Here is a 23,266-nt window from a genome sequence, read left to right on the forward strand (position 1 = left end):
AGACAAGCAGGTGGAACGAATGCACAGCCTGGAGTGGATGTGTCGATAAAAGTAAAATGTTTGTTTCGGTGCCGAACATGCTGCTACTGCAGTTTTGCGTTTGTTTGTTTTTTCAAGTGACAACAGAGATAAGACTATGTTAATTCAGTTTTAAATAAATATAAAGTTCTTTGTTTCTGAAAACAATAATTGGCAAATTATTGTTCAATTAACAATAAAACAACAATTATTGCAATTGTTCTACACTGTACATTCTTGAAAATGTCAATAAAACTTCACTAATTAAAATCATTTTAAAAAGGGGCTTCATTTCCAAAGTTGTAGTGCCCCCTTGTGTGTTGGGGTATTTCAAATCAAGCCACCACTAACACACAAGATTGCTCATAATAAACTGAATGATTCCATATGCAGAATGGATGCTTTTATTAACAAAATGACAGGTCCATACAGTTCACGGCAGGCTGATAATGATGATGATATTATCGTCATTGGATGCGCTCCATGTCTGTAGTATCCTGAGTCCTTTGCGGTGTGGAGTGATTTTTTTTTTTTAAATATTCATAAACTTTACTTTGCTCTGTGATTGACACTGTCTTTGGTGACATTTGGGCTGATGCTTCGGCACGCTGTGATCGGGCTCCGTGGAGGAACTTTATTGGCATGTTCTATGGAGACAGGAAATGGAGAAAATAAAGACATTTTTCCTTAGGATTGTTCTAACGAAAATAACATTCCTGTCATCCTTATGGTGACTCAGAATTAAAAAATTTTAGTGGTCTCAAATATATGTGGATCAGTTAGGACACCTTTCATGTTAGCATTTACGCTAAAGCCTCTGCTGTGTCTGCTGCTTGTGAAAAGCACTAACATAACCAAACCGACATTTTTATTGCAAACATACCATTTAAGAATATTAAAATGCTACTTGAAAAAAAATTAATAAAAGTTTAAAGGCGTTGACATATTTTTCTAATTTCATTGTTTTTTTTCCCCCAATGCAAATAAATTGAGACTGACGGTTGTGTTTGACTTTTATTCACCTTTGCTGCTAGCCATGCATTTTATATTCATGCTCTCGTTTCATTTGCAGCAGCACGACAGGAAATCTCCGCAAAAATAATTCCTACTATCTGAGACTCACTCATGACCAACATGCTGCAGGCAAACACTTGTTTAGTCCATAAATGGAAGTTTAAACAATTACAGAAAAGTGCGTTCTAATACACTCCTTGGGCTCTGATCTGATGCAGTACTCTAAAGGGCAAATATTAGTCACTGCCACGAAGTGGTGTGTTCTAAAGTCTTTGAATAATAGTTTGGGGAATTCAGCAAGAAACACCCCCATATTAAGTGAAGTCATCACATCATGAACATCTCGGCAGTTGAATTGAAGAAAAATGTAAAGTCAACAAACTACATATTTAAACTTGTGCATACGTACAATTTTGCTAGCGATAAAAGTAACATTTGATACTGAACCATAACAGCAAGTTATTCCGACTAACGTGACTCACAAAATCTGAAGAGTCATGAGAAAACATATTCAGGGGTAGTGAAGTTAGGCAAGTAAAAGACAAGAAGTGAGGCAGTTTGACGTCAGAGATGAAATGCATGTCACTTCTTTTTGTTGTTGTTATTTCCGCAGTCCTTTTGGTTGCAGGAGAAGAGGAATAAAAAAGACTGTGCCATTTTGCAGCCCACAGGTGTTATTTTGGTGCACTGTCGCTTGGTGAGTCAGTGCAACGCCCCTCAATTACATCCCACTCCATCGCCCCCACAACCCATCCTTCCCGCCCCTCTGCCCACGCAGCCAACGCACTCTGACGTCAGTTGCCACTGAGGTGGCGGTGCTGGCTGCTGCTGGTGTGTGTGTGTGTGTGGGGGGGGGTCTTATGCTGTCGCCCACAGAGTACTTCCTATACCACCTCCCTCCCTCTTTTGCTCTCCATCCACGCCCACTCATGTCTTGGCCGGAATTCTTTTTCCACGCTCTGCCTATCACAACTAACTTGGACACATCACTTCTTCCTCATAAGGCAGTGTGATAACAGGAAGAGCCTCTCATGATTACTTGAATTCATCCTCATAACGTCAGTTTTGTCTGTCTAGATTAAATTCCATTTATGGAGTTTTGCTAGTTAAGCTAACTAGGAAGCTATGAATGCACACCAAATGGGTTTTGGTGTCAATGTTATTTTTTTATAACTTGCAAAGAGAAGGGCAATCATTGCAAAATATTCATTTATTATAATATAATATAAAATCAAACACACAATGATAAGTTAATATCTGAAAAGTCACCTGTGGGGGGAGTTCCATCTGACCCCAATTTGACCTTGGTGGCCCGATCATGTGACACCATGCGAGCCAATCGCAGCCCTTCATCCATGAGCGTTTGTTGCATGAGATGGCGACTCCAGGTGGGCGGATTGGAGCTGTCGGTGACGGGACACGGCGATGGCGACTTGTTGCATTGCGAGCTCATTATATCTGAGAGGGCACAGACAGCAAGAGAATGCCGTTCATAGAGTTTTAGAAGCAACGGTGACATCTGGAGTAATCGGAATAACTTCTTGGAGTGTTTACCATGTGACATGCTGTCGGGACTTTCTGCAGACAAGCTGTCATCATCGGCCCTCTGGTGCGAGGCCTCGGCGCTGTCTGCTCCGAGGAGTGACGACGTGCTCTCGGGTGCAGTCACCTTGAAGTAAAGACACAGTTTGTTATTGTGAACCACTTGTTTTTTATTTCAGATGATATACAGAGACGTTATAATCGCAAGCACTCCCACAAGAAGGATTTGTCAACTCACTTCGAGTCTTGCTCTTTTGTGTGATGGCGCACAGTTCTCCTCCACATTAGACCTGAAGTGAAATAATCAACATTTTTGATTTTGTATTGTATTGTTTTATCCAGTTCCAATATTTTACTTTCTATAAAGATCAGTTTTATTGACACTTTGGGAGAGGTAATTTATTCATCTATTTTATAATGAAATGCTTGTCCTAATTAGGGTAAAAAACAACATTCAATCGACAATTCATAGTACACGTATTGTACGTGCAAGCTCCAAACATAAAGACCTGAGCCGAGATTAAAAAATATATTAAAACTGCAAGACACTTACCTTGCATGCTTGAGAGTGGAGGTGTAGGCACATTTTCTCGCCACCTGCCGAGCCAAAGAGAAGAGTTCCACCCTCCTGAGTAAAAGGGCGTTGTCACGCATACAAAACTGGGCTGCCGCCTCGTTGATGATCAACTGAGGGGAGAAGAAAGATGAGTGCGTATGACGCAGTCAAGTGACGAGAGGATAGTTTGTTTTACCTCATGCTGCGTGAGTAGTTTGCCTTCTCTCCGCTTGGAGTCGAAACGTCCATAGATGAGGCTGTACTTGCGGATCTCCTCTTCCTTCTTTGCGTCCTGGGAGCCCATGTTAAAGATGTGTCCCACGGTTTTGGCAATCTTCTTGTTTATCCTCAGCAGACTCTTCACTTCCGTTGCGTCGGAGCGGGGCAGAGTCCTGAGGAGTCTCTCCACACTTTCCGCCACGGCGCGGCTCGTCTCACTGTCTAGTTGTCCTCCGGGCCAGGCAGACAAAGGGGCGGGGCCAGAAGATGAGCTTGGAGATGTTGAGGGACCGGGGTGACCTATGGGTAGATGCGGCGGACTGGGCGAATCCTCTTCCATTCCCGGTGCAGAGGGTAAGGTGCCGTTGCCATCAGGCTCTGGGCTGAGCCAGTGCGGGTCCATGGGGGACAGTTTTTCCCGGTAATGTGAGTCTGGTGGCTGGGGGGAGGCCTGAGAGCATGGGCTCCGGGGGCTCCCACTGTGCATGGGCGTAAGACACGCTCGATCCTCCCGCTCGCACGGTGACCCCGGCTGCCCGTTGCTCAAAGACTTCCTCGGTCCACCCGCTGATCCGCTGGGACCCGTGCTGTCCACTTTAAAGAGCGGGATCCCCCCGAGGGAAGGAAGGCTGGAAACGGGCTGGCTGAAAAGGGCCGGATTGGCCGCCCAGTCTCGGAGGGCCTTCTGCAGCCGACGCACATGCAGCGGCTTGGTAGCCATGCCGACCAGGGCCATGATCTCCAGGAACTCGTCCTCGGCCGCCTCGCAGAGTTGCTGCACGTCGTCGCCGCCCTGCTGGATGAAGGTTTCGTAGTAGGCCAGCAGGTTGGCCCTTTGCAGCACGCGATAGAGCTGCAGCTCCCCAAGAGTGCGTGGCAGAGACATGGCACGCTGCACACAAAAGACGAGCACAAATGAGACCGACCGACTAAAAGTTTGAAATCCTCATGAGACAATGAAACATGTTAATGTTAACTTTTGACTCATTCTACTGAAATCTTCAACAGAGGTGAATTCCCAGAAGTCATTATAAAAGATGGCACAAAAAACACAGTCCCCACCAATTACAACAGCAAACAATTCTCATAAATAAAGCCATGATGTGGAATATTTTGCTTCTCCAAATCTGTCACCGTTGTGGCATCTTTGTATTTTTTATTTTACAAGATTTCAGTAGTTCAGCCAATCAAAAGCTTACCTCTTCACACATGAAGAGGTTGAAAAAAGTAACAAGCCTATTTGACAGAATAAGAAGAAAAAACAATATCCATTTTTGAAATGGAGGGAGTAAAAGCTTGAACTCATCAGAAAAAAATAGTCAAGACGAGACGGATTTACATGTAAGTACAGTAACTATGTGCACTTTTCCCCCCCTAAACTTCCCACAACTGATTATCAATCATTTGCTTTAAAAAGTGTTACAACTCGTCAATGTTCTTACCTTCAGGTCAGGAAGATGAGTGAGGCTGCGGAGAAGTCTCTCAAACAACAGATGTCTCTGTACAAATGGGGGAAAAAAATCTTCGGTCATTGTTTCATTGAGTCAAAATAAGTATTCGATACAGTCATAGGCCATTAAATATATTGCAACGCTGCAAAAAAAAAATGCACTGCCTGTACGTCCACGTTTCAAATGCAGCCTTTTTACCTTGAAGCAATAGCGTCAGGTTGGCGTAGTAAATCCCCTCAGCCTACTGTGGCTCGTCTGAAATCACTGGCAGAAATCCTCCTCCGGCGCACCGTATTGGTCGCTGGCTGCCTCTCTTTCTCTCGCTGTGTGTCTGTGTGGGCTGGAGAATGACGGGGGCGGACTGCAACGCGCCATCTGACCGAAAAAGAGCCTTCCTCTCCCGGTAGAGAGGCGGCTTTCAAATTGGAGATGTGGGTGGGTGGTGGTGATGGTGGTGGGGGGCTCGGTATTAACCCTCTGCGTCTTCAAGATGTGTGCTCCGGAGTATGGAACTATTAAGGGGGGGTTCCTGTCTTCTTACAGAGAAGTTTGAAGACCCGAGTAAAAATCATACAAGAGACAATGTATATTGTTAGTTTTTGTCTTTATTTTTTTTAAATTGTGCATGCATTCTTAGTTTGCAGGGTGCTTTATTAGGCAGACTTATTATTAGGTCTTTCACCAGAACTGTGTTCACAATAAGTACCCTCCGCCCCACAAAAGCTAAGATTATGGTCCAGAATTTTTATGAATTCTTTTGAATTGCATTTAAAATAATAATTAAAAACTGTCTGTCTGGCGAAAAAAGTGTTGGGGTTGGCTAAATAAGAGTTAGTTATAAGTAAGTGTGTAAATATGAATATAGAATAACATAAAAACTCAAAATGTTAAATTTAGCTATCGTCACTTTTTTAAGTACATTGGACACTTCTGGTCAATAGATGGCGGTAGTACTCAAATGTGTTGTTGGACTCGGGAAGGGTCCGGCAAAAACGAGAAGGAAGTTAAAAATGAACAGAAGAAGAAGAAGCAGAAGAAGAAGAAGAAGAAGAAGAAGAGAACCATAAAAACAACACAACGGACACCTGGCAGTCTGACACAAACAAGGTTACACACTTATCCGAGCGTTATAAATTCAACACAAGCTGTTTTGAATGCACGTGAAAATTCGATACGCAACTTCACGGTACCCAAATGATGTGTGATACTGTTTGGGCTATTCCCACAGGAAGGGCAAACTGCTTTTATCAGCTAACTGTTACCACACGTCGTTAGCGAAGACTTAGCTCGTCGGTGATATGTTTTCTCTTTAAAGGACAATCTGTAGTTTTGTTTCTATTTTGTCGACGCATTTTCTCAACATTTAACGAAAAAGCTGACACGAACGGGGACTAATTATAACTCATTTAGTCAGCCTGCACGCCTGCCTTTTTTGGTAGGGTGTTTCCCAAGGCTAACATTCGGGGCGTTTGCTAACATTAGCCGCCTCTAAAGCACCTGGCTGACGTGAGCTTGAAAATATTTTTGTTTTCCTTTTGTTTTATTTCTATCGGTAAAGCTATACAACACAATCCTGCTTTATATTAGCTTGTAGTCAAACTGTTGGTTCTGTTTATTTAGCAGGCAGTCCTTAAAGAACGGTGACATACCGTTTTGTTAATTTCGAAGTTAAAATATGTAAAGTTGAGAAAGAATATGGTGTATAATTTATTAATGTGATCTTATTTTTATTTATGTTAATCGACCGTGCATTGTGGGGACGTCCTTAGAAGTGCAGTGTCATGATATACGAATATTAGTACATAAAGTGCAATCTTTCCATAAGACATTTTCAGGTAGACTTGAGTGGTAGATTGACATTCAGTTTTTTCATGATGGTGTGGTGAATGAAATCAATGATCTGGAATAGTTTATGATTAAAACGCATGTCTGAAGTTCAAGCTGGTGGGCTAGGACTCCATCACTTGCAACACAATAGCCACTGTAATTCATTAATTTTCTTTATGCTGTAAGCGATGTTAGAAAGAGCTCTTATTTCAAATTTACAGCTCTTGTATGAGACTTCTGCTTATGTCCTGTTTGTGCTAAATATAAAGACATTTGTGTTTGTTAGATTTTTGTTGTGTCACCATTTAGGATGGTGCACAAAAATGTTATTTTTGTTCAGTACTTGTAACTTGTTGTGTTTTGTTTCAGATAGTTCCTGCTGCACAATGGCAAATGTTTAAAAGCCCAAATCAGCTGCTGATATGGTGTACCCAAGAAGCCCCCAGTCTCACATTGGGGTGAGGGTCTGGGGAGAATATTGCAGCAGAATATGGCTTTAGGGGATCATCTTCTACAAGAATTTATTTTCACCACGACAAAATAAGACATTTGAAAATGGAGAGAGTGGCAACTGAGAGGGAGATGGATGCCCTTACAGATTCGGATGAGGAGCTCACTGAGGGTGATTCCACTTCAGTGAATAAGTCAAGTCGGTGGGAGACTCGAGCGGCCGAAGACGACCGCGAGGCCACATCCAATGCTCAGGACACCCCAAACCCAGCCACCCCGCATGATTCCGGAATCGGTGACGTGGAATGCTGCGGCTCCATGGAGGACAGGGATGAAACCGAGGAAGTTTCCGACGACCACGAAAGCGCTGACGGCCACGTGAGCTCCCGGGTCATAAATCAAGAGGAGGATGAATCCGCAAAGGAGCAGCACATGAACGGCGAGTCGGCTTGGAGGAGCTTCGGATCAGGAAGGAGGTGCAAACTGAGGAGCGGAGGTTCCGTTTCCGAGCAAAGCACTCAAAGTGGCTTTACCTTTCAAAAAGGAGCTTTCGTGTCGGGCGGCGGCAGGCACAAGCAGGCCCGCAGGCGCAACCATCATCATCATCCGTTGAACCGTGGCCGCAGGCGTTCAGGCAAACAACTCGTGTTTGCTTTGAAAGAAATGTTGTCGGAGTCTCTCAGTGTCTGGTGTATCTCCTGTGTCCATATGATGATCGAAATTATCGTCACCTTAACTCACAATTGTGGCGTTGGCGTGGAGACCGGAGGTTTAAAACTTTACCGCTTGGGGCAGCGACTCATTGGAAAGATGACGGACATACCGGGAATGAAGGCTGACGCTAGTAGGTTTTTAAAATGGACAAAGTGCGCAGGCGCGGATGTGGCCGATAAAGTTGGTTGCTCACTCAAGTGGACTAAACAAGCTGCCTTATCGACTTTCAGACTTCTTTATGCTTTGATCGTGCTCGTGTCCCAGCGAGTGAAAAGTGTCTTGGTCCGGCTTGGTGGAGAGAGGGGGAAACGGTATTGGACAGCTTTCCAGGATTCACGTTTTTGGAAGAGGGTGGTGCTTTTTGTGGAAAGGATAAGAAAGTGCTTCAAGAGGGCCGGCCACGTGCACACGTCCGGCTTCGAATCACCGGGTCGAGCCGGGAGAGGCCCACCGGGTCAGGAGCTGGAAAGACTGCTGGCCTTGGCTGGGGTCCCAGAAGACGAGCTTGATCCCTTCACTGTGCTTGGCGTGGAGGTCCATGCGACTGAAGCCGAGCTGAAGAAGGCCTACAGGCAGCTGGCTGTCCAGGTATGCCGGCTAAAAAAACCCACATCAAATGCTTCTATCGATTGTCTTTGATGAATGGATGACTAATAAATTGTCTACACACAAATCGTTTTTTTCCCCATCTCATCTCTTTTAGGTCCATCCAGACAAGAACAAACACCCACGAGCTGGTGAGGCGTTCAAAGTACTGCGGGCTGCCTGGGATATTGTCAGTAACCCAGAAACACGAAGAGAGTATGAATTGTGAGTAGTAGTAACATGACAACAGAGTCTGCAATGGAATCTCTCAAAACAAATGATTCATTCAAGGATGCTGGTAGACATCGAAACAAATGCTGTACAAAAAAACAAAAAACAAGTTCAGAAAGAGAGAGAAAAAGGCAGACTTAAGAGTTAACGCTATAGCCAATCAGCCTGTGGTGGCTAGCTGCGTAAGGTACAGCAAGCACCCAACTAAAGATAAGAGTCCTTTGCGATTTACGCTTCTGCTTGAGGCTGTTTTTACTTTAGCTGGAACTGGGGTATTAGTCAGGGTGGAGGAAATTATGAGCAGTACCAAATAGTGGTCCCTGTTAGCAGAAAACCTTCAGGCTTCTGCTAAAAAGCAAAGTAAAAAGGCAGAACTTGTTAAGGGCGTTTAAAATGGCAACATGTCTGCTGACTCCCATTTAGCATGAGATTAATATTGATTAATTTTGATCACAGACCTTGTGATAGGAGGGTGTGTACATGTTCCTTGTCATCACCCAATGGCGGAAAGCTACATTGTAACCGTGCAGCTACTTCACAGCAACAGATATGATGTAATTAAATTCTTTAGTGCAGCGGGCCAACCTTGAATCACTTTTCTAAGCCTCGTCGATCAATGAAATTTGTCTGTCGCCATTCCTCAGCAATCTGCTCTGTCCCGTCACAGGAAGCGAATGGCGGCGACTGAGCTCTCCAAGTCCATGAACGAGTTCCTCACCAAGCTGCAGGATGACCTGAAGGAAGCCATGAACACCATGATGTGTACCAAATGTGAAGGCAAGCACAAGTATGTATTCCCGCACAGCAGAATAAGATTTGCTCTTGCGTAGAAGAGAATGACAAAACGCAGATTCGTCCTTGTCACCGCAGGCGCTTCGAGATGGATCGAGAACCAGCCGAGGCCCGCTTCTGCGCCGAATGCAGTCGTCGCCATAGCGCTGACGAAGGCGACCTTTGGGCCGAGTCCAGCATGTTGGGCCTACGTATCACCTATTTTGCCTGCATGGATGGCAAAGTCTATGATATTACAGGTAACTTCTCTTCATTCAAAGCAACAAAGATGTCGATTTAAAAAAAAAAAAAAAGAAAATTCTGTCATCTGATGTTATTGTGTCACGTTTCAGAGTGGGCGGGTTGCCAGAGGATAGTCATCTCTCCAGACACACACCGCGTGCCCTATCACATCTCCTTTGGGTCCAAGAACAACAGCAATGCCGCCAGAAACAGGTGTCGTGTATTGCTGCTTGTGGTCGTGTATGGGAAGAGGATTTTGAAAAAACAAAACGCCTTTTAAATTTTGAATATAAGATAGGGGTGAAATTTGCAATTACTTTACTCCTCCCTGCAGACACATTCGATACTCCTTATTCACCTCCATCTTCCCTTCTCCCTTGAAGGTCACACTCAGAGCACGGTCCAGGGCCGGCCAACCCGGCAGATTTACAGGACTTCTTCAACCGCATCTTCAAGGGAGCGGCCCCCAGTGACATGCCAGCCAATGGGGGCTTTTTCCCCTCAGGTCCATCTCACCATCCTCCACCGGGCGCCGGCTCACCCCCGTTCTCTCCTCCCCCGGGCCAGACGGGTTTCTTCATGCCGGGGGCCCCGCGGCCCGAGCCCGGCGAATCGTGGGCGGAGGGCGGCAAACCTCCGCCTCGGAGGAAGAAGAAAGTCCGCAAGCCCTTCCAGAGGTGAAGTCTGCTGAGATGAAGACAGCTACGGAAAAAAACAATCCAGGGAGACATTCAGCATAGGCCGCTTTGGGTCTTGCTGACATCCCAGCTGGAGGAGATTGAGGTTGCTTGGAAAGGCTGTAGTCTCCATTGAACATGTTGGAAGGTTCAAGAGATGCCGGTGGTGGTGGTGCGGTAGCTCTCATTTCACCTTAGGTTGGCTTCATCTTCACACTGACTGTAGCTTTGCCATTCTTTCCTACCAACTCGCATTGCACCATTTCTTCACTTGCTTTTTGCCACTCCCAGTCATTCACTTACTTTCAAAACGAAATCTTCGCGAGCCATGGTGGCACCAGCAGTGGCTCAATGTAATCGATTTGACAATATCCATTTCAGCATCAGCGCAACTGTCTTACATGATATTGCAGTGATTCTCCATGCTAGCAGTTACATTTAAAAAATGTTTTTTTCTCTTGTACGTTGCAAATTTTTGTTTTTAAGACATGGAAAAGCTCAATGAGTAATAGTCCCAATTTAGTATCAGCATACTGTATGTTAAACACGACAAGGAATGAGTTACCAGTGATGCTGTGGTGATATACAATTTGGATATGGGGGAAAAAAATAATAGCTTGGAACCTACAATTATGGACAAAATGTTAGACCGCTCTTTCTTCCTCAGATTTATTTGTATTTTAAATGCCTGAATGTTCAGGCACGTATTTGGGGTAGGACAAATATAATGACGTTGAAAGTAGCTCATAAGTGTGATTCTAGAGCCTTTTTTCTTTTTTTTTTTTTGATAACCAAAAGCATCACCATTCCACATTGTCTTTCTGTTAGTCACATGATACACCTGTCGTGGCATCAAGACATTAAAATGAAGAAATTGGAGAATACCAAATAATTTTTCCATGACTGTATGCACATTAACACATTAAGCAGTGAAAGGGTTCTAATTATTAGTCCCATTCATATTTGTGCTCCATTGTGATTTCCAAAATTCTCAACGGGACAGGCCTGATGAGTGGCCTACATTGCCCTCTGTTGCTCATCAGTGCAATAAGACATTTCTTTTATCAAATCACAGGTTCCTCCCCAGCTTTTTTAAGAACGTGATGTGAAATGGTTTAAACGATCACTCCCTAAAGATTTCGAAATTACTGTAAACATAAGATAAAAAAAGCACGGAAGTGAAATTTCATGTCTTCATCTAACAGCAAAGGGTTCACTCTACTTTCTGCTGCTTGCATTCCTAATCACTTCAAATAACTTCAGGAAAACTCGGCTGTTTACACCTACTGTGTAAACGTTGCTCGAGCGAGCAGAATTTGACATTTGTATTTTTCTTTTGGGGGTCAGTTTTGTACCTTTTGTGTTGGGGCCTGTGACGTCGCTGTTCGTGTGCGGTTGCACAGAAGCCTGAAGTTCGCTGCATTGTGATGCCTCGGGGTTGGAGTGGTTGCGATGTATCTATTTTTTTTCCCCGAATAAGTGTTGACGCAGGATGCTGCCATGTTCCTCTCCCTGTGTCACATCGCTCCTCTTTTATGCATTTGTGGTGTATGATCAGGTGAGCCATGCCAGAACCACAAAGGCTTGTAATGCTTGAAATGAGATTGCTCCTCAGCAGTGGCACTATAACTGAAAAGAACTGATTTATATTTTGCTGATAAAGTAGCATGATTTTATGTTTTGTTTGCCTTTGGTTTATTTTTCCAATGATGTGCAATTTGTGGTCTGCCGTCCTTGTTTAGGCTTTGGTTTTCTAATTGCCATGAACGTTGACAGTGAAAATTTGCATTTGTTGACTTGTCACACATTCACCTCAGCATGAAAATGTGGACACACTGATGGACATACTAGGTGCCGCTTGAAAGTTCAAGAAGACAACGGCAGAGTCAACAATGGTTTTTTTTTTACAGAATATGCAGAAATATTGTAAACAATTTTATCTGACAATCATCAGGGGCTTTTGTTCCCTGGCTGGCAGACCATTTTAAAATATCACTCTTGGGTAAGTTTCCCCTGCTTTCTCTGGTTTTCAAAGTAAAGATAATTTCATAAATGCAACATGTTTGACTTGCTTTATATGCATAGATCCACAACAAAGTGACATTATAAATACGTAGCATAAGACAAAAGTGCCATACTACAAGTGGATCAGTGTTTGGCGCATGTGATTGGATAATCTCCTTACAAGGAGATGTTTGAAGAAGGTGAGCATGACTGCACACCGCTCCATCCACTTGACATATTTATAGCATCTGACAGGTCAGCTCAACAATGAAATGATACTTAACATAGTTACAGGTCAGACTCCCGCTCTTCTCGAGACCACATCATTTTTTCACCCTTCGCAGTGTCCACAAACAGGTTCTTCAAGCCATTTATGTCAGCTGGAAGGTGTTTATCGAAGAAAGCCTGTCTGTCCAGCACTCAACACACAATTTTTCACACTTGAATCCCCAGAAATTTATCTCATTTGGCCCACTTATATAGACATATATATTTGGTTTAAAAAGTGTTTACCTTTAAAATATCCCCAGACCTTTCTCTACAACAGAATCGAGTGTGACGTCAGCCCAAATTAAAACTACAGCTTTCCTCTCAGAGCCCCCATAATGCTGCTTAGCCGGGAACCGTCTCCATATGCCACCAGGCCTCCGTAGTTGGCCCAGCGGTCAGCACCTTTCCCCTCACTGTAAGGCTGGTGATAGGTCAATTCTACCTTGGCCTCAGAACTGCACTCTAAACTTTTCGTCAGGTCTACCACCCCCCCGCCGAGGGCTCGGAGCAGAGCGTGAGGCGCGCAGGAGTCCCACTTAAAGGTGCTTCCTTCAGAGAGGACATAGGCGTCGGCCAGGCCCTGAATGACGCACAAGATTTTGTAACCGGCTCCCGAGGCGTACATCAGATTTTCAGGTCCGCACAGGGAAGTCAGACTGTCCTTCACCACTTGCTTCTCGCTGGAGCTAAGCACCACCGACAGCCCTCGACGCCCCTCCGGTGCAGGTTTGGGCAGTGACACCGAGCACACGTTGACGTCGCCGCAGGACACGCCCCAGAAGAGCTTTCCTCGCCAGCTGGAAACAAACAGGTTGAAAAATTTTTCAGGCAATACAGACTAACACTGTCTAGATTCAAGTTGCACAGCTCACCTTCCGCCTGCGGGATCTTTGCAGTTGAATGGCTGGTTGATGACACCCATGACAGGCTCACCTGTGCTACGGAGGTAAACCCCGATGAGGACCAGAGCACAGTGCAGACCTGAAGGTGAAAGGTGGCCCTCCTCTAGCACCTCCTCGCGACCTTCTATATACTGGCTGGTGGCATCTGAATCAACCAGATAAGAAACACTTAACGCCCCGTTGACATTTTTGGTTTCTGCTTTGAGAATGAGACGCTCACCGATCGGGTCGATCCAAATGCCAAGCTCGGAAGGCCTGAGCGGCACCTTTAATCCGTCCGCGCTGGCGTCGACTGTGGCCGGGTCTTGGTGGATGGCTCGTGCCAGGAGCGCCGCTGCCGTCAGGTCGCCGTCCAGCACTGTGGCCAGAAGCGCTGCCGTCTCCTCCTCGCTGCCGCGCACCGTTACCGTCACACTCTCACCTGCGAGGCAGAATAAAGGTCTGCCATTACCGCCATCATTATATTTTTATCAACTTTGAGATAATTACCAAGTCCATTTTCAAACTTGTTGGATTCCTCTCCATGAATGAAGCCAACCATTTCAGGGAACTGAATACAAACATAAACAGGGACATTTATGAAAGACAAAAAATCCTTGGATCATTCATGAGTCAAGGTGACCTTCATACCTGAGTGCCAACATCATGTCGAATCACCTCCTGGATCACAACATCGGCCAGCGTCTTGAAGTCCTGCACAAACTTCTTGTTCTTGTCATCTCCTGTCTTTTCTTGGACCAGAAGCTGGAAAAGAGGCGCCTCCTGCCTGCAGACGCGTGCAACATTGGCAGCTTTCTCCGAGACTTGCAGCAGAAGCCTCAGCAGCTCGGCCATATCTGGATCTCGATGAGGAGATTTTTGTCAAAACACAGTTGGAAAGTGTGACGTGCGCCTTGTATACGGTGTGCTAATTATAGCACCCAATGAATATAGGGCATGTGGCGGGAAAAGTGCTGTGGGAGGATGTGGGTCATTACATCACTAAATTTGCCACCATTATGCTAAATTTCTTGTACAATTCAGTTTTAGTCAGATATTTAGTCATGACAATTATTTCCATAATGTAATCGGATAGTTCCATTACCCCTGATTTTGATTTTCAAGATCAACCACGTTCAAGGTCAAGTTTTTTTAAACTTACAACACACATTTGCTCAAATATAAACGTTCAGCACAATAAAAACAATTTATTTAATTTAGAGAGTACTGTTAAACTGTTTTATAATTACAGTGAAAACAAATAGAAAATATTTATTACTACCAAACGTCACCTGTTCAGGCGGTAGTGGTACTGTAGAACTTATTTCCAAATATTGTAGATGACATTTTTAATTGTTTACAATAATTAAGATGGATATATCTTTGGAAAGCAAACCTTTTTTTTTTTTTAGCAACGCATAGTTTATTATAATATTAAATGATAAAATAACATACTATTGCGTTATGTTTTCTAAAGATGCAGGTATAAGAAGCTGCAGAAGCTCCTATTTAGGTCTTCTGACATTAACTCGGCTTTACGACTAATAAAGATTAATAATTGTGCAGAATTGCAGCTCTTAGGGCGGCTATTGTTTTCGTTAGCATGTTTTCGGTTCACACCTTCAGCAAAGGAATGCAAAAGCTTACCAAAGACACTTTTCAAACGTTGTCTTATACTGCTCGGTCAAATAAACTTTTAAGCGTCCCGCGGTGATGGGAGTAACAGTTCGCTGATAATTCGATGCGACTCTTGCATTAGTGATGAGAGAATTTTTTTTTCTTGCTATATTTCAGTTTCTTGACGTCAGAGATAGGAGGCGAGCGGTGGTGCGTTCACGTCCCAACATGCAGGAAGTGAGGTGCGCACAAGCAAAACAGGAAGCGGGGGCGCACGATGCGTTCAAGTGCAAATCAGACCTTCCAGTATCTTTCAATTTGAAACGTCACTACAACAGTGCAGGTGCGTCTCAAAACATTGGAATATTGTAAAAAAAACAACAACAACTTTTAAACATTTTAAATATTATTCATGTTACGTCACTGGTCATGTTAATAAATTCTTGCCTTTCGTCCAAAGTCAGCTTGGATATAGCATCGTGCACACTTGTGACTACAGTAATGGTAAAGAAAATGGATGGATGCATTATAGAGATTTAATAAACACGTAAGATAAAATAAATGCCGGTTTTTTTTCTAGTCTAGGTCATTCTTCCTACTTGTACTGTACATCATCATTAGAGATAGGTTTATTGTCATCACGACTGAACACCTCCCCCTAGCGGTGAATCTGTGAGCTTGTGTGGAAAATCTAACTTTGCATTTAATTTTATTAACATCAAATGGAAATAAAGTTCACGCTCTCAGATTTTCGTCCAAAAAATTCAGGATTTTCTTCCAAGAATCTTCCTGTGCAGCAGCGTGTGGTGCAGTGTGACCCCCCCACAAAGCGAGCACTGCAGGAGAAGCACAAGAGAGCAGCGGTCAGATATGCACGTTTCACAAGAAACACGGGAAACCAAATCGCAAGTTGGTGATCTCACTTTTTTCTGGTTTGATTTTCCACACAGATAACCGTGCATTTGGTGTGTAAGGTGGTTCAATCAGGTGGCCGGCACCGGGATATGACAAACAGGTATACAGATGGGATTTACCGGATGCTTTCAGGACATGGTCAATCTGAAAAGCACATAAACTGAGCTGCGTTAGCTTTAAATGTGCAGCAAAATCTACCGTGATGAGATAAATTAATATATATGTACCATGTTTGAATTCTCGATACTTGGACAATTTTGGTCATCTTCACCTAAAATGTACATCATTGGACAGGCCAGGTTCCCTAACTGCAAGGATGAGACACATTTCAAGCGTTTTTTTTTTCCTTCTATTTTTTCGTTGTTGCCAAGATGATCTTTATATCACCTCCACTACAGTTCCAGGAGAGCAGTTTTTGGGTAAAGACATGTCCTTAAAGCTAAGATAGCCTGCATCATCCCGTGGCCAAAACCGCTGGTCACTGAAAATCAAGATTGAAAAGAAAACTTCACATCACCTGGAAAAGTTCAGCTGTGTTTAAGCAATTTCATAAAATGAAAATTTGTTTCCCAACCCCAATCAGCAACAATGTGTTTCTATGACCTTAACTGTAAACTCCAACTGTCAAATACCTTTCGGATACTTTAGGCTTGCAAAAGGTTCGCGTGAGCTCCACGTTACTTCCTACTGGGCCGTTTATACAAACCAAACAGGATGGCTGGAAAATACATGGAAGTTTTTCAATATCAGGCAAGCAACAATCTGGTTTCTCACTGCCAACATTGCATCATGATGAATAAAGAATGAAGTTAAAGAATACCGATTGTGGCGGAGGTACCACACCGCACAAAACATGAGAACGATTTAATATGTGTAAATGTTTGACATAACATACAATATATAACTTCGTGACATACATTTACTTCAGAGCGAGTGGCCAATCGGAGGGCTAGGTAGACTCCATACGAGAGACCAATGACACCAATTCGATTGCCGTGGATCTGAGGATGATCCTGAAGAATATTAAAAGCTTTCTGAACAAAAGGGGGTGGGGGGAGGAAAATATTAGACAGCTTTGAGCACTTCATGTCAGTCAGAGTAACCTGCCGTGTGATGAAAGGTCTTGACGGAGCCTTTCTCACACTTTGAACCCATGGTGTCACCTAACTTCTTGCCTTCATATATGCATCCGCAGAGTTGACATCCAGTTGGACCGTCAGATCTTTGTGTTCCATGAAGGCGACGGCGAAGCTGGCAAAGCCCCTGGATGCAAATAGGCATGAGCGGTACTCTACTAGTCCTCCACCCATACCCCACAAGTCCACCATGGCAGGAAACCTGCCTGGGCCTGCAGAGAATGTGAAACTAGGTCAGATAAACGGTAATGAAAAGAGTCACATTTGCGCTCACCTGGTGGTAAGAATAACGTTCCCACCACTCCATTTTGGCGAATGTCTATTCTTTGAACACCTGGTGCCATGTACCAGCGCTCGGTGGTTGCAACAGCCAGCTCAGCGCTCGCTCGCTCTCTGGGAGTCACGTGACCTTCCAGCAAGGAAATGTCCACAATGTGGGGAATCTCGACATTTTTCTTGCGCAGCCTTTGCAAAAAAAACCCAAAAAAAACAATAATGTTTGTGTCTGCCTGATTGATGTTTTTTGGTAGTGACTGGAAGGGATTAATTGCATTTTCCATTCATTATTTTGGGTTGCAAGAGTGGTCAAATAACTCAATATCTCAAGGCACAACTGTATTTGTATTAAAATTTGTATGAAAAATCACCAGAAAAACAACGGGCATCTATGCTGAATATGATTTATAATGAAAGGAGGTTATGGCACTACAAGAAGCACTCAAACAACTCAAAACAAGACAACTTCAATTGAGATTTTTTTCCCACTTGCCTTAAACCTTCCCTTTCCCCAGGTGCTGGCTGCAGGGCCCAGAAGAGACCCATTGGCTCACATCCCAAATATGAACCACCCACAGAATGATCCCTAGCCACTGTTGAAAGCACAGGAAGGACAGAAAAAGATCACAAGCAGCTACATCAAATGTGTGAGTAGAATTTTCATTTTAGCCAGTGAGCCATAATAAATAATTATTAAAAACAACTGCAGCTCACTATGCTTTTATTCTAAGAAACTAAAATTGTGCCAATCATGTTAAAAATAATACATTTCACACAAACACAACATATTATCAATTAACAGTCTGTGTTCGACATGACTCACGGTTGATAGTGCCATCTGCACTTGTGTTATAGTGGCCAAAAGCCTCCCACAGGTCACCATCCTCACTGCGCATTTGTGCGCACAATGTAACCAAATGGTGTGGTGGCAGAAATGATGCCTTTATGCTGAGTGGATCATCCACCAGGCCACGGGCTGGAGCAGCTGTCAACACAGGAGCTGGACCGGTACTGATCTGTCGCATCGCTGGTGGAGACAAATGTGTAATGTCAGGTCCTATGTGGAGGAAATGATTGGAAGTTTTGAATCTGATTCTATGGCCATGACATATGGGGTCCCTCAAGGGTCACTACTTGGCCCCTTTTTGTTCTGCCTGTACATGCTACTCATGGGGCAAACGCGAATGTTGACTGATGACTATTATGGCTATGCAGATTAGCTAGCAGTGTCCTCAAATAATTACAATTCATTTAAGTTGTTGTGGTTATTATGATTATTATAAGCTCAAGAAATATTTTCTTAAAAATTAATTCACAGCAATAAAAGAAACAGGAATAATCAGTTTCAGTATTTATAACTGGAAACGGACAAGAGGCGGGTTACGCCAGTTGCTGCCTAATCATTAACATTCACCTTGAAGTCAATCAGAGTCCAACAACTTGTTTGCATTAACATGGTGAGGTTTCTGACTGACTATTATGACCATCACGGAGAGGATCTCTGCATATTTCAAAAGTAAGAGTTGATTTCACTTGTTTTTAAACAAATAGACAGAACCTTTGGTATTGGCAATTTGTGAATCCCAAAAGCAGGGGAAGCAGCGTCTATACACCAACGCTAAACAGTCCACTCAGCAACATGACAGTTGCTGTTAGAAGCAGTCCGAACATGAAAATCAAGAACATGCTGAGCTGAAACTAAGCTAAACGTGAGGCTTGAACATTTTCTTGAGCAATTATCAATATTAAAAGTATGTGCCAGCACAAATGTTTGTACTGCATGCACTGTTTCTTACCTGCAGCTCGGTGCAAACAGTAATGTTTTCTGTGTAGACCAACATTTGGAGTGAGTGACTTTCCTATGAGATGCCGGTATACTGCCACTCGCACTTGAGTCCAAATCATGCTGTCTGTCCTGGAAATGGACATAAGAGGAGAAACAAGAAACAATCCTGTGATGTCTCCGAACTGCTTTCAATAGAGCCCGAATGAGTTAACAATCACATCCTGGAAATCACTGATGTGCTCCTAAAGAACTTTGACACTTTACTCTCTGCAGAGTCGAAGAAAAAAAACATAAGGCTTGATGAGGAGGTCAGCTTGTAATTTTAATATATTACCAATTTGACATACATTTTACCTGTTCTCATGGGGAACTTATCATTCCCAGTAGGCTCCATGCATCAATTCATTCATTGACCTTATGAATTATAAATCTTTTTATGTGGACGATTTTACTATACTTAGAGAATTGAGCAATACTAAATAATAATAATAATAATAATAATAATAATAATAATAATAATAATAATAATAATAATAATAATAATAATATATCCTGACATGATATTTACTGCCAATTACTGTTCTGGTGGACCCATTACAATTAGAAAGATTCTGCATTTAGGTTGTGTGTAAAACCAAAACCTAAATGTATTGTATTATGTATAAAGTCTTACCTTAACAATATTCACCAGAATTGATTTGGTACAGATGTTTGGGTAGGTGTAACTCCTGATAGTTATGCGTGCGAGATCTCACTGGAGAACTATGTAGAACCTGCTTTAACGTGTCAGAATGTTTTCCAGTGGAAAAACCGGTATCAATCCCCTGAATTAGTTTAATGAACTGTCTCATACACACCCTTTTGTTCATAATGTTATCTGCCCAACATTTGAAAAGACAAATTGCATACAACAAATCACAAAATGGCCAGATAAATACAATAATAACAAATACTTAAGACTCCTTATTGCATATCAATTAACCAATATTAATTTTATTATTCATTTTACACTGTAGCAAACTATTTATCCGACTGATTAACTGTGACAAAAAAAACAACAACAACCGATAGAGAAATAACTTGATAAATTAATTTCTCTGAAAAAAATGTTTTATTCTGAAAGGTCGTACTAAAGTGTTCAAAAACATTTCCGGTTCAATGTTGCGACTTGCTTGTGTTTTGGACTTGTCTCGTTGGAACGCAGGCCTGCATCTTGCCAAGCTAATGAAGGGGCGTTAAAAAGTCCTTAAATTAATGTAGTTAAACATCTTTACACATTCAGTGACTATGTCTGTTCCGTTTTATCACTCTTTTTTTTTGGTTGAGGTATTCCGTTTTTTTCTCGTATTGAATAGTCACTCTAACTTGTATTGTTGTATGGCTAAACCAGAGTGGAACGTATCTGCTCAATTAGCTTGAACTGAAAGGCACGCAGTCGCATTTTATTGTGTTGTATTGCATTTTATTGCGATTTACTTAGTGTGTCTTCGGCTAATTTATTTCGAACAACTGCTCATCCCTTTCAGCATTTGATTTGTCGTTAATCTTAACCGATATCACAAGCTCAAAATTGTTGGGAAAACAATGAGCGCGCTACTAACAACCTTAAAATAGATGTAATTGCTCGTCGCCTCTCTATCACATAGGTAATCCAGGGGAATCAGTTTGGAGCGAAGATTCAAACTCTAAACGTCTGGACTGTGAGGCAGATGTGTACCACTAGTATTACGACATGTGTGAGATAAGAATAGTAATAATAATATTTAACAAGGTTTAACTGAATTACGTACTTTATACCTAAGAACATCAAGCTGTTTTAGAGCCAAAAAGACAGCTAGCAGTTCTTTTCAAGTCTGTTAAATGTTACTACGGGTTGAAAGAATGAAGACGTCTATTTGAGATATCTTCTTTTTCTTCTTCAGATTTTGCAATCGAAGCACCATGTCTGCTAACAGCCCGACCAGCTAAAAGCTTCCTTTGGACGTGCACTTTGAGTCCACAATGGGCAGCCACTTCCGAAGCTACATCTGGGACCCTGTTCTCATTGTGCTTCAAATCATCTTGATGCAGTGCATCTACTACAGCTTTCTCGGCTTGTGGTTGGCGGGTGTGGACAGCCTGGTGCCGACACGTGCTTCACTGGACCAAATCTTTAGCTATGAAGTGAGTGGGCCTTGTTTAACCCGTTTTAAATCTGAACCGTGTTGAAATTCGTACGCCCGGTGACACTGTTTTATTTTTGTCAGATCCTTGGCTTTGCACCGATGTTGGGCAGGCTGTCAATGATGGCGTTCGCTTTGAACTCTCTTACCTGGTGAGGCTTGGAGATAAAAATAATGTCCTCGTCCCTGTATTTGTGGACCGTACTTTTATATAAAGAATACATGCGGCGCTCAGTGTGTTTTTATGTGTTCAGTGTGAATTAATAATGAAGGTATCTTTGCCGCAGCGCTCTGGGCTTGTGGTTCTTCATCCGCCGAGGGAAGCAGTGCCTGGACTTCACCGTCACGGTGCATTTCTTCCATTTGATCATCTGTTGGATCTATAACTCTCGCTTTCCCTCCTCCTTGTCCTGGTGGCTTGTCAACTTGGCCTGCATGGCATTGATGGCAGTCATCGGAGAGTACTTGTGCATGCGGACTGAGCTCAGAGCCATTCCAGTCAATTCTGGACCCAAGTCTAACCTTTGAATTTATTATTTTTTTCTTGGCACTTTGCTGAAAATGGACAGTTTGAGACATCTTGAACGAACTGCTTGAAGAAAGCAAATGTGGCACATACATCGGACTGTATATATAAGCTCCACATCAGATGGCCTATTTATTATTGACTTTTCATTCAGCTATGGACAATTTTTCTCTGCATCTTCTCTATGAACTCGTGTGAACTGCTGCATTCGATTTCTTGGTTCTCGTTTTTTCTGGTTAAATATATTTGTTCTCAGAAGGGGGGAAGTGTAATCTTTTAGTCAAATGTCTTCGCATGACTGCAACCTAGTTTGAGTTGGAAACAAACATTAGAGCAATTCTCACATAAAAAAACAGTAGCAGTTACTATTTTATTTAATTTTTTTAAATAAAAAGTAGTGTATAATTAAAATCAAATGTGTGAATAAGGTGTCCCCGTTCAGAATGAATTTTACTCCCTGTGGTCAAGGTCAAATTGGGCTAGTATTTTTTTAATTTTAACCAAATCTTTTTAGCATTTTACACAGCAAGTGTTTGTTTTCCTCTTCCCTTGTCATAATATATTCAGACAACATGAAGGCCTCTTTGGGAGGTTTTTGTCTGCTTTCAGCTGTGTCATGACAGCACACTGTCTCTGTTCCAGACAAGTCTTTGACAAGCTGCAAAAATATTTGATTGTGCGACGCAAATAGTTCTGGAGCAGTTTTAGTACAGTCTTGTTTTCAAGCTTTTAAAACACTAGCTTAATAAATTTTGAAGTTCCTCTACTTTAACTCGCTTGACGATACAGCTTTACATGAATCTTTCTATAATTAAAGCTGTGATTTTATATCACAACTAAATTGTGATGATTTGACAAAGTGGTGATGCTATTCCAAGAAAGTTATTTTATGAGCGATGCATAAGTGTCCAGCTTGATTCGGATGAGGGGTTGTTGACAACATTTTTACACTATTGCCCTAAATACTCTTACAGTCAGCCTCAACATTAACCCCGCCGCACCCAAAAATACCACCCAGTATTTGAACTCTGGTTTATGTGTTATTTGAATACAAAGAAGCTGAGATATGGACCTGTTATTGAGATTTAAAAAAAAGTCTGCTTTTTTAATAAAACACTACCAATTCACAGTGGTTGAAAGAGAGTGATTCTGAATCAGGAAACGGTGGAAGATATTCGATGTCTATGCATCAGATGCCCAAACCTATCGGTGGTCTTCACTGACTGGCAAAGTGCCGGCGTGCTTTCGCTTCTCTGACGAGATTTCACCTTAGGCCATGATCCTTCATTTTCTTCCCCCACTGCCTCACCGCTGAAAACGTCCAGGTGGAAAGTAGCAGATGGGAACGCACGGATGGGTGCAAACCTGCTTGTTAGGGTCCTCATTACCAACGCT

The 23,266-nt window shown here is 42.8% G+C and overlaps 5 protein-coding genes across 10 annotated transcripts; 2 read left to right on the forward strand and 3 right to left on the reverse strand.

Moving 5' to 3' along the window:
• Window positions 1-406: 406 nt before the first annotated feature.
• Window positions 407-5,212, reverse strand: nab2 (NGFI-A binding protein 2 (EGR1 binding protein 2)). Its single transcript, XM_088390603.1, has 8 exons — window positions 4,999-5,212; window positions 4,792-4,848; window positions 3,327-4,241; window positions 3,128-3,261; window positions 2,813-2,864; window positions 2,587-2,701; window positions 2,302-2,490; window positions 407-665 (listed from the first exon to the last, which is right to left on the reverse strand). Exons 3-8 carry the CDS (start codon window positions 4,233-4,235, stop codon window positions 568-570), a joined length of 1,497 nt encoding a protein of 498 aa, XP_088246729.1. The 5' UTR covers window positions 4,236-4,241; window positions 4,792-4,848; window positions 4,999-5,212; the 3' UTR covers window positions 407-567.
• A 581-nt stretch (window positions 5,213-5,793) lies between these two features.
• On the forward strand, window positions 5,794-12,356 carry dnajc14 (DnaJ (Hsp40) homolog, subfamily C, member 14). Of its 2 annotated transcripts, none has more exons than XM_088388907.1 (7): window positions 5,794-5,907; window positions 6,997-8,379; window positions 8,495-8,601; window positions 9,275-9,394; window positions 9,478-9,638; window positions 9,732-9,834; window positions 10,005-12,356. In XM_088388907.1, the coding sequence occupies exons 2-7, from the start codon at window positions 7,183-7,185 to the stop codon at window positions 10,300-10,302; spliced, it is 1,986 nt and encodes a 661-aa protein (XP_088245033.1). In that variant the 5' UTR covers window positions 5,794-5,907; window positions 6,997-7,182; the 3' UTR covers window positions 10,303-12,356. The 2 variants fall into 2 exon arrangements, with proteins under 2 accessions (XP_088245033.1, XP_088245034.1); XM_088388908.1 differs by having other exon boundaries at window positions 5,826-5,907; window positions 7,001-8,379.
• Window positions 12,352-15,315, reverse strand: inpp1 (inositol polyphosphate-1-phosphatase). Of its 2 annotated transcripts, none has more exons than XM_088388911.1 (6): window positions 15,101-15,315; window positions 14,105-14,310; window positions 13,964-14,024; window positions 13,695-13,895; window positions 13,445-13,619; window positions 12,352-13,369 (listed from the first exon to the last, which is right to left on the reverse strand). In XM_088388911.1, exons 2-6 carry the CDS (start codon window positions 14,306-14,308, stop codon window positions 12,880-12,882), a joined length of 1,131 nt encoding a protein of 376 aa, XP_088245037.1. In that variant the 5' UTR covers window positions 14,309-14,310; window positions 15,101-15,315; the 3' UTR covers window positions 12,352-12,879. The 2 variants fall into 2 exon arrangements, with proteins under 2 accessions (XP_088245037.1, XP_088245036.1); XM_088388910.1 differs by having other exon boundaries at window positions 14,105-14,316.
• A 164-nt stretch (window positions 15,316-15,479) lies between these two features.
• Window positions 15,480-19,395, reverse strand: LOC148390520 (peroxisomal succinyl-coenzyme A thioesterase-like). The gene is made up of 11 exons (XM_088388909.1): window positions 19,194-19,395; window positions 18,221-18,424; window positions 17,891-17,990; window positions 17,396-17,586; window positions 17,161-17,333; window positions 16,903-17,019; window positions 16,618-16,703; window positions 16,373-16,466; window positions 16,213-16,293; window positions 15,994-16,129; window positions 15,480-15,906 (listed from the first exon to the last, which is right to left on the reverse strand). The coding sequence occupies exons 1-11, from the start codon at window positions 19,324-19,326 to the stop codon at window positions 15,806-15,808; spliced, it is 1,416 nt and encodes a 471-aa protein (XP_088245035.1). The 5' UTR covers window positions 19,327-19,395; the 3' UTR covers window positions 15,480-15,805.
• Window positions 18,809-23,000, forward strand: sys1 (SYS1 golgi trafficking protein). Of its 4 annotated transcripts, none has more exons than XM_088388917.1 (4): window positions 18,809-18,913; window positions 21,106-21,346; window positions 21,430-21,497; window positions 21,633-23,000. In XM_088388917.1, exons 2-4 carry the CDS (start codon window positions 21,185-21,187, stop codon window positions 21,871-21,873), a joined length of 471 nt encoding a protein of 156 aa, XP_088245043.1. In that variant the 5' UTR covers window positions 18,809-18,913; window positions 21,106-21,184; the 3' UTR covers window positions 21,874-23,000. The 4 variants fall into 4 exon arrangements, with proteins under 4 accessions (XP_088245043.1, XP_088245042.1, XP_088245044.1 ...); XM_088388916.1 differs by lacking the exon at window positions 18,809-18,913 and adding an exon at window positions 20,337-20,439; XM_088388918.1 differs by lacking the exon at window positions 18,809-18,913 and adding an exon at window positions 20,337-20,411 and having other exon boundaries at window positions 21,104-21,346.
• Window positions 23,001-23,266: the final 266 nt, after the last annotated feature.

This window comes from Syngnathus floridae, chromosome 11, assembly GCF_059516105.1.
Source record: "Syngnathus floridae isolate MCC-2025c chromosome 11, RoL_Sflo_1.0, whole genome shotgun sequence".
In the NCBI taxonomy this organism is placed as follows: domain Eukaryota; kingdom Metazoa; phylum Chordata; class Actinopteri; order Syngnathiformes; family Syngnathidae; genus Syngnathus; species Syngnathus floridae.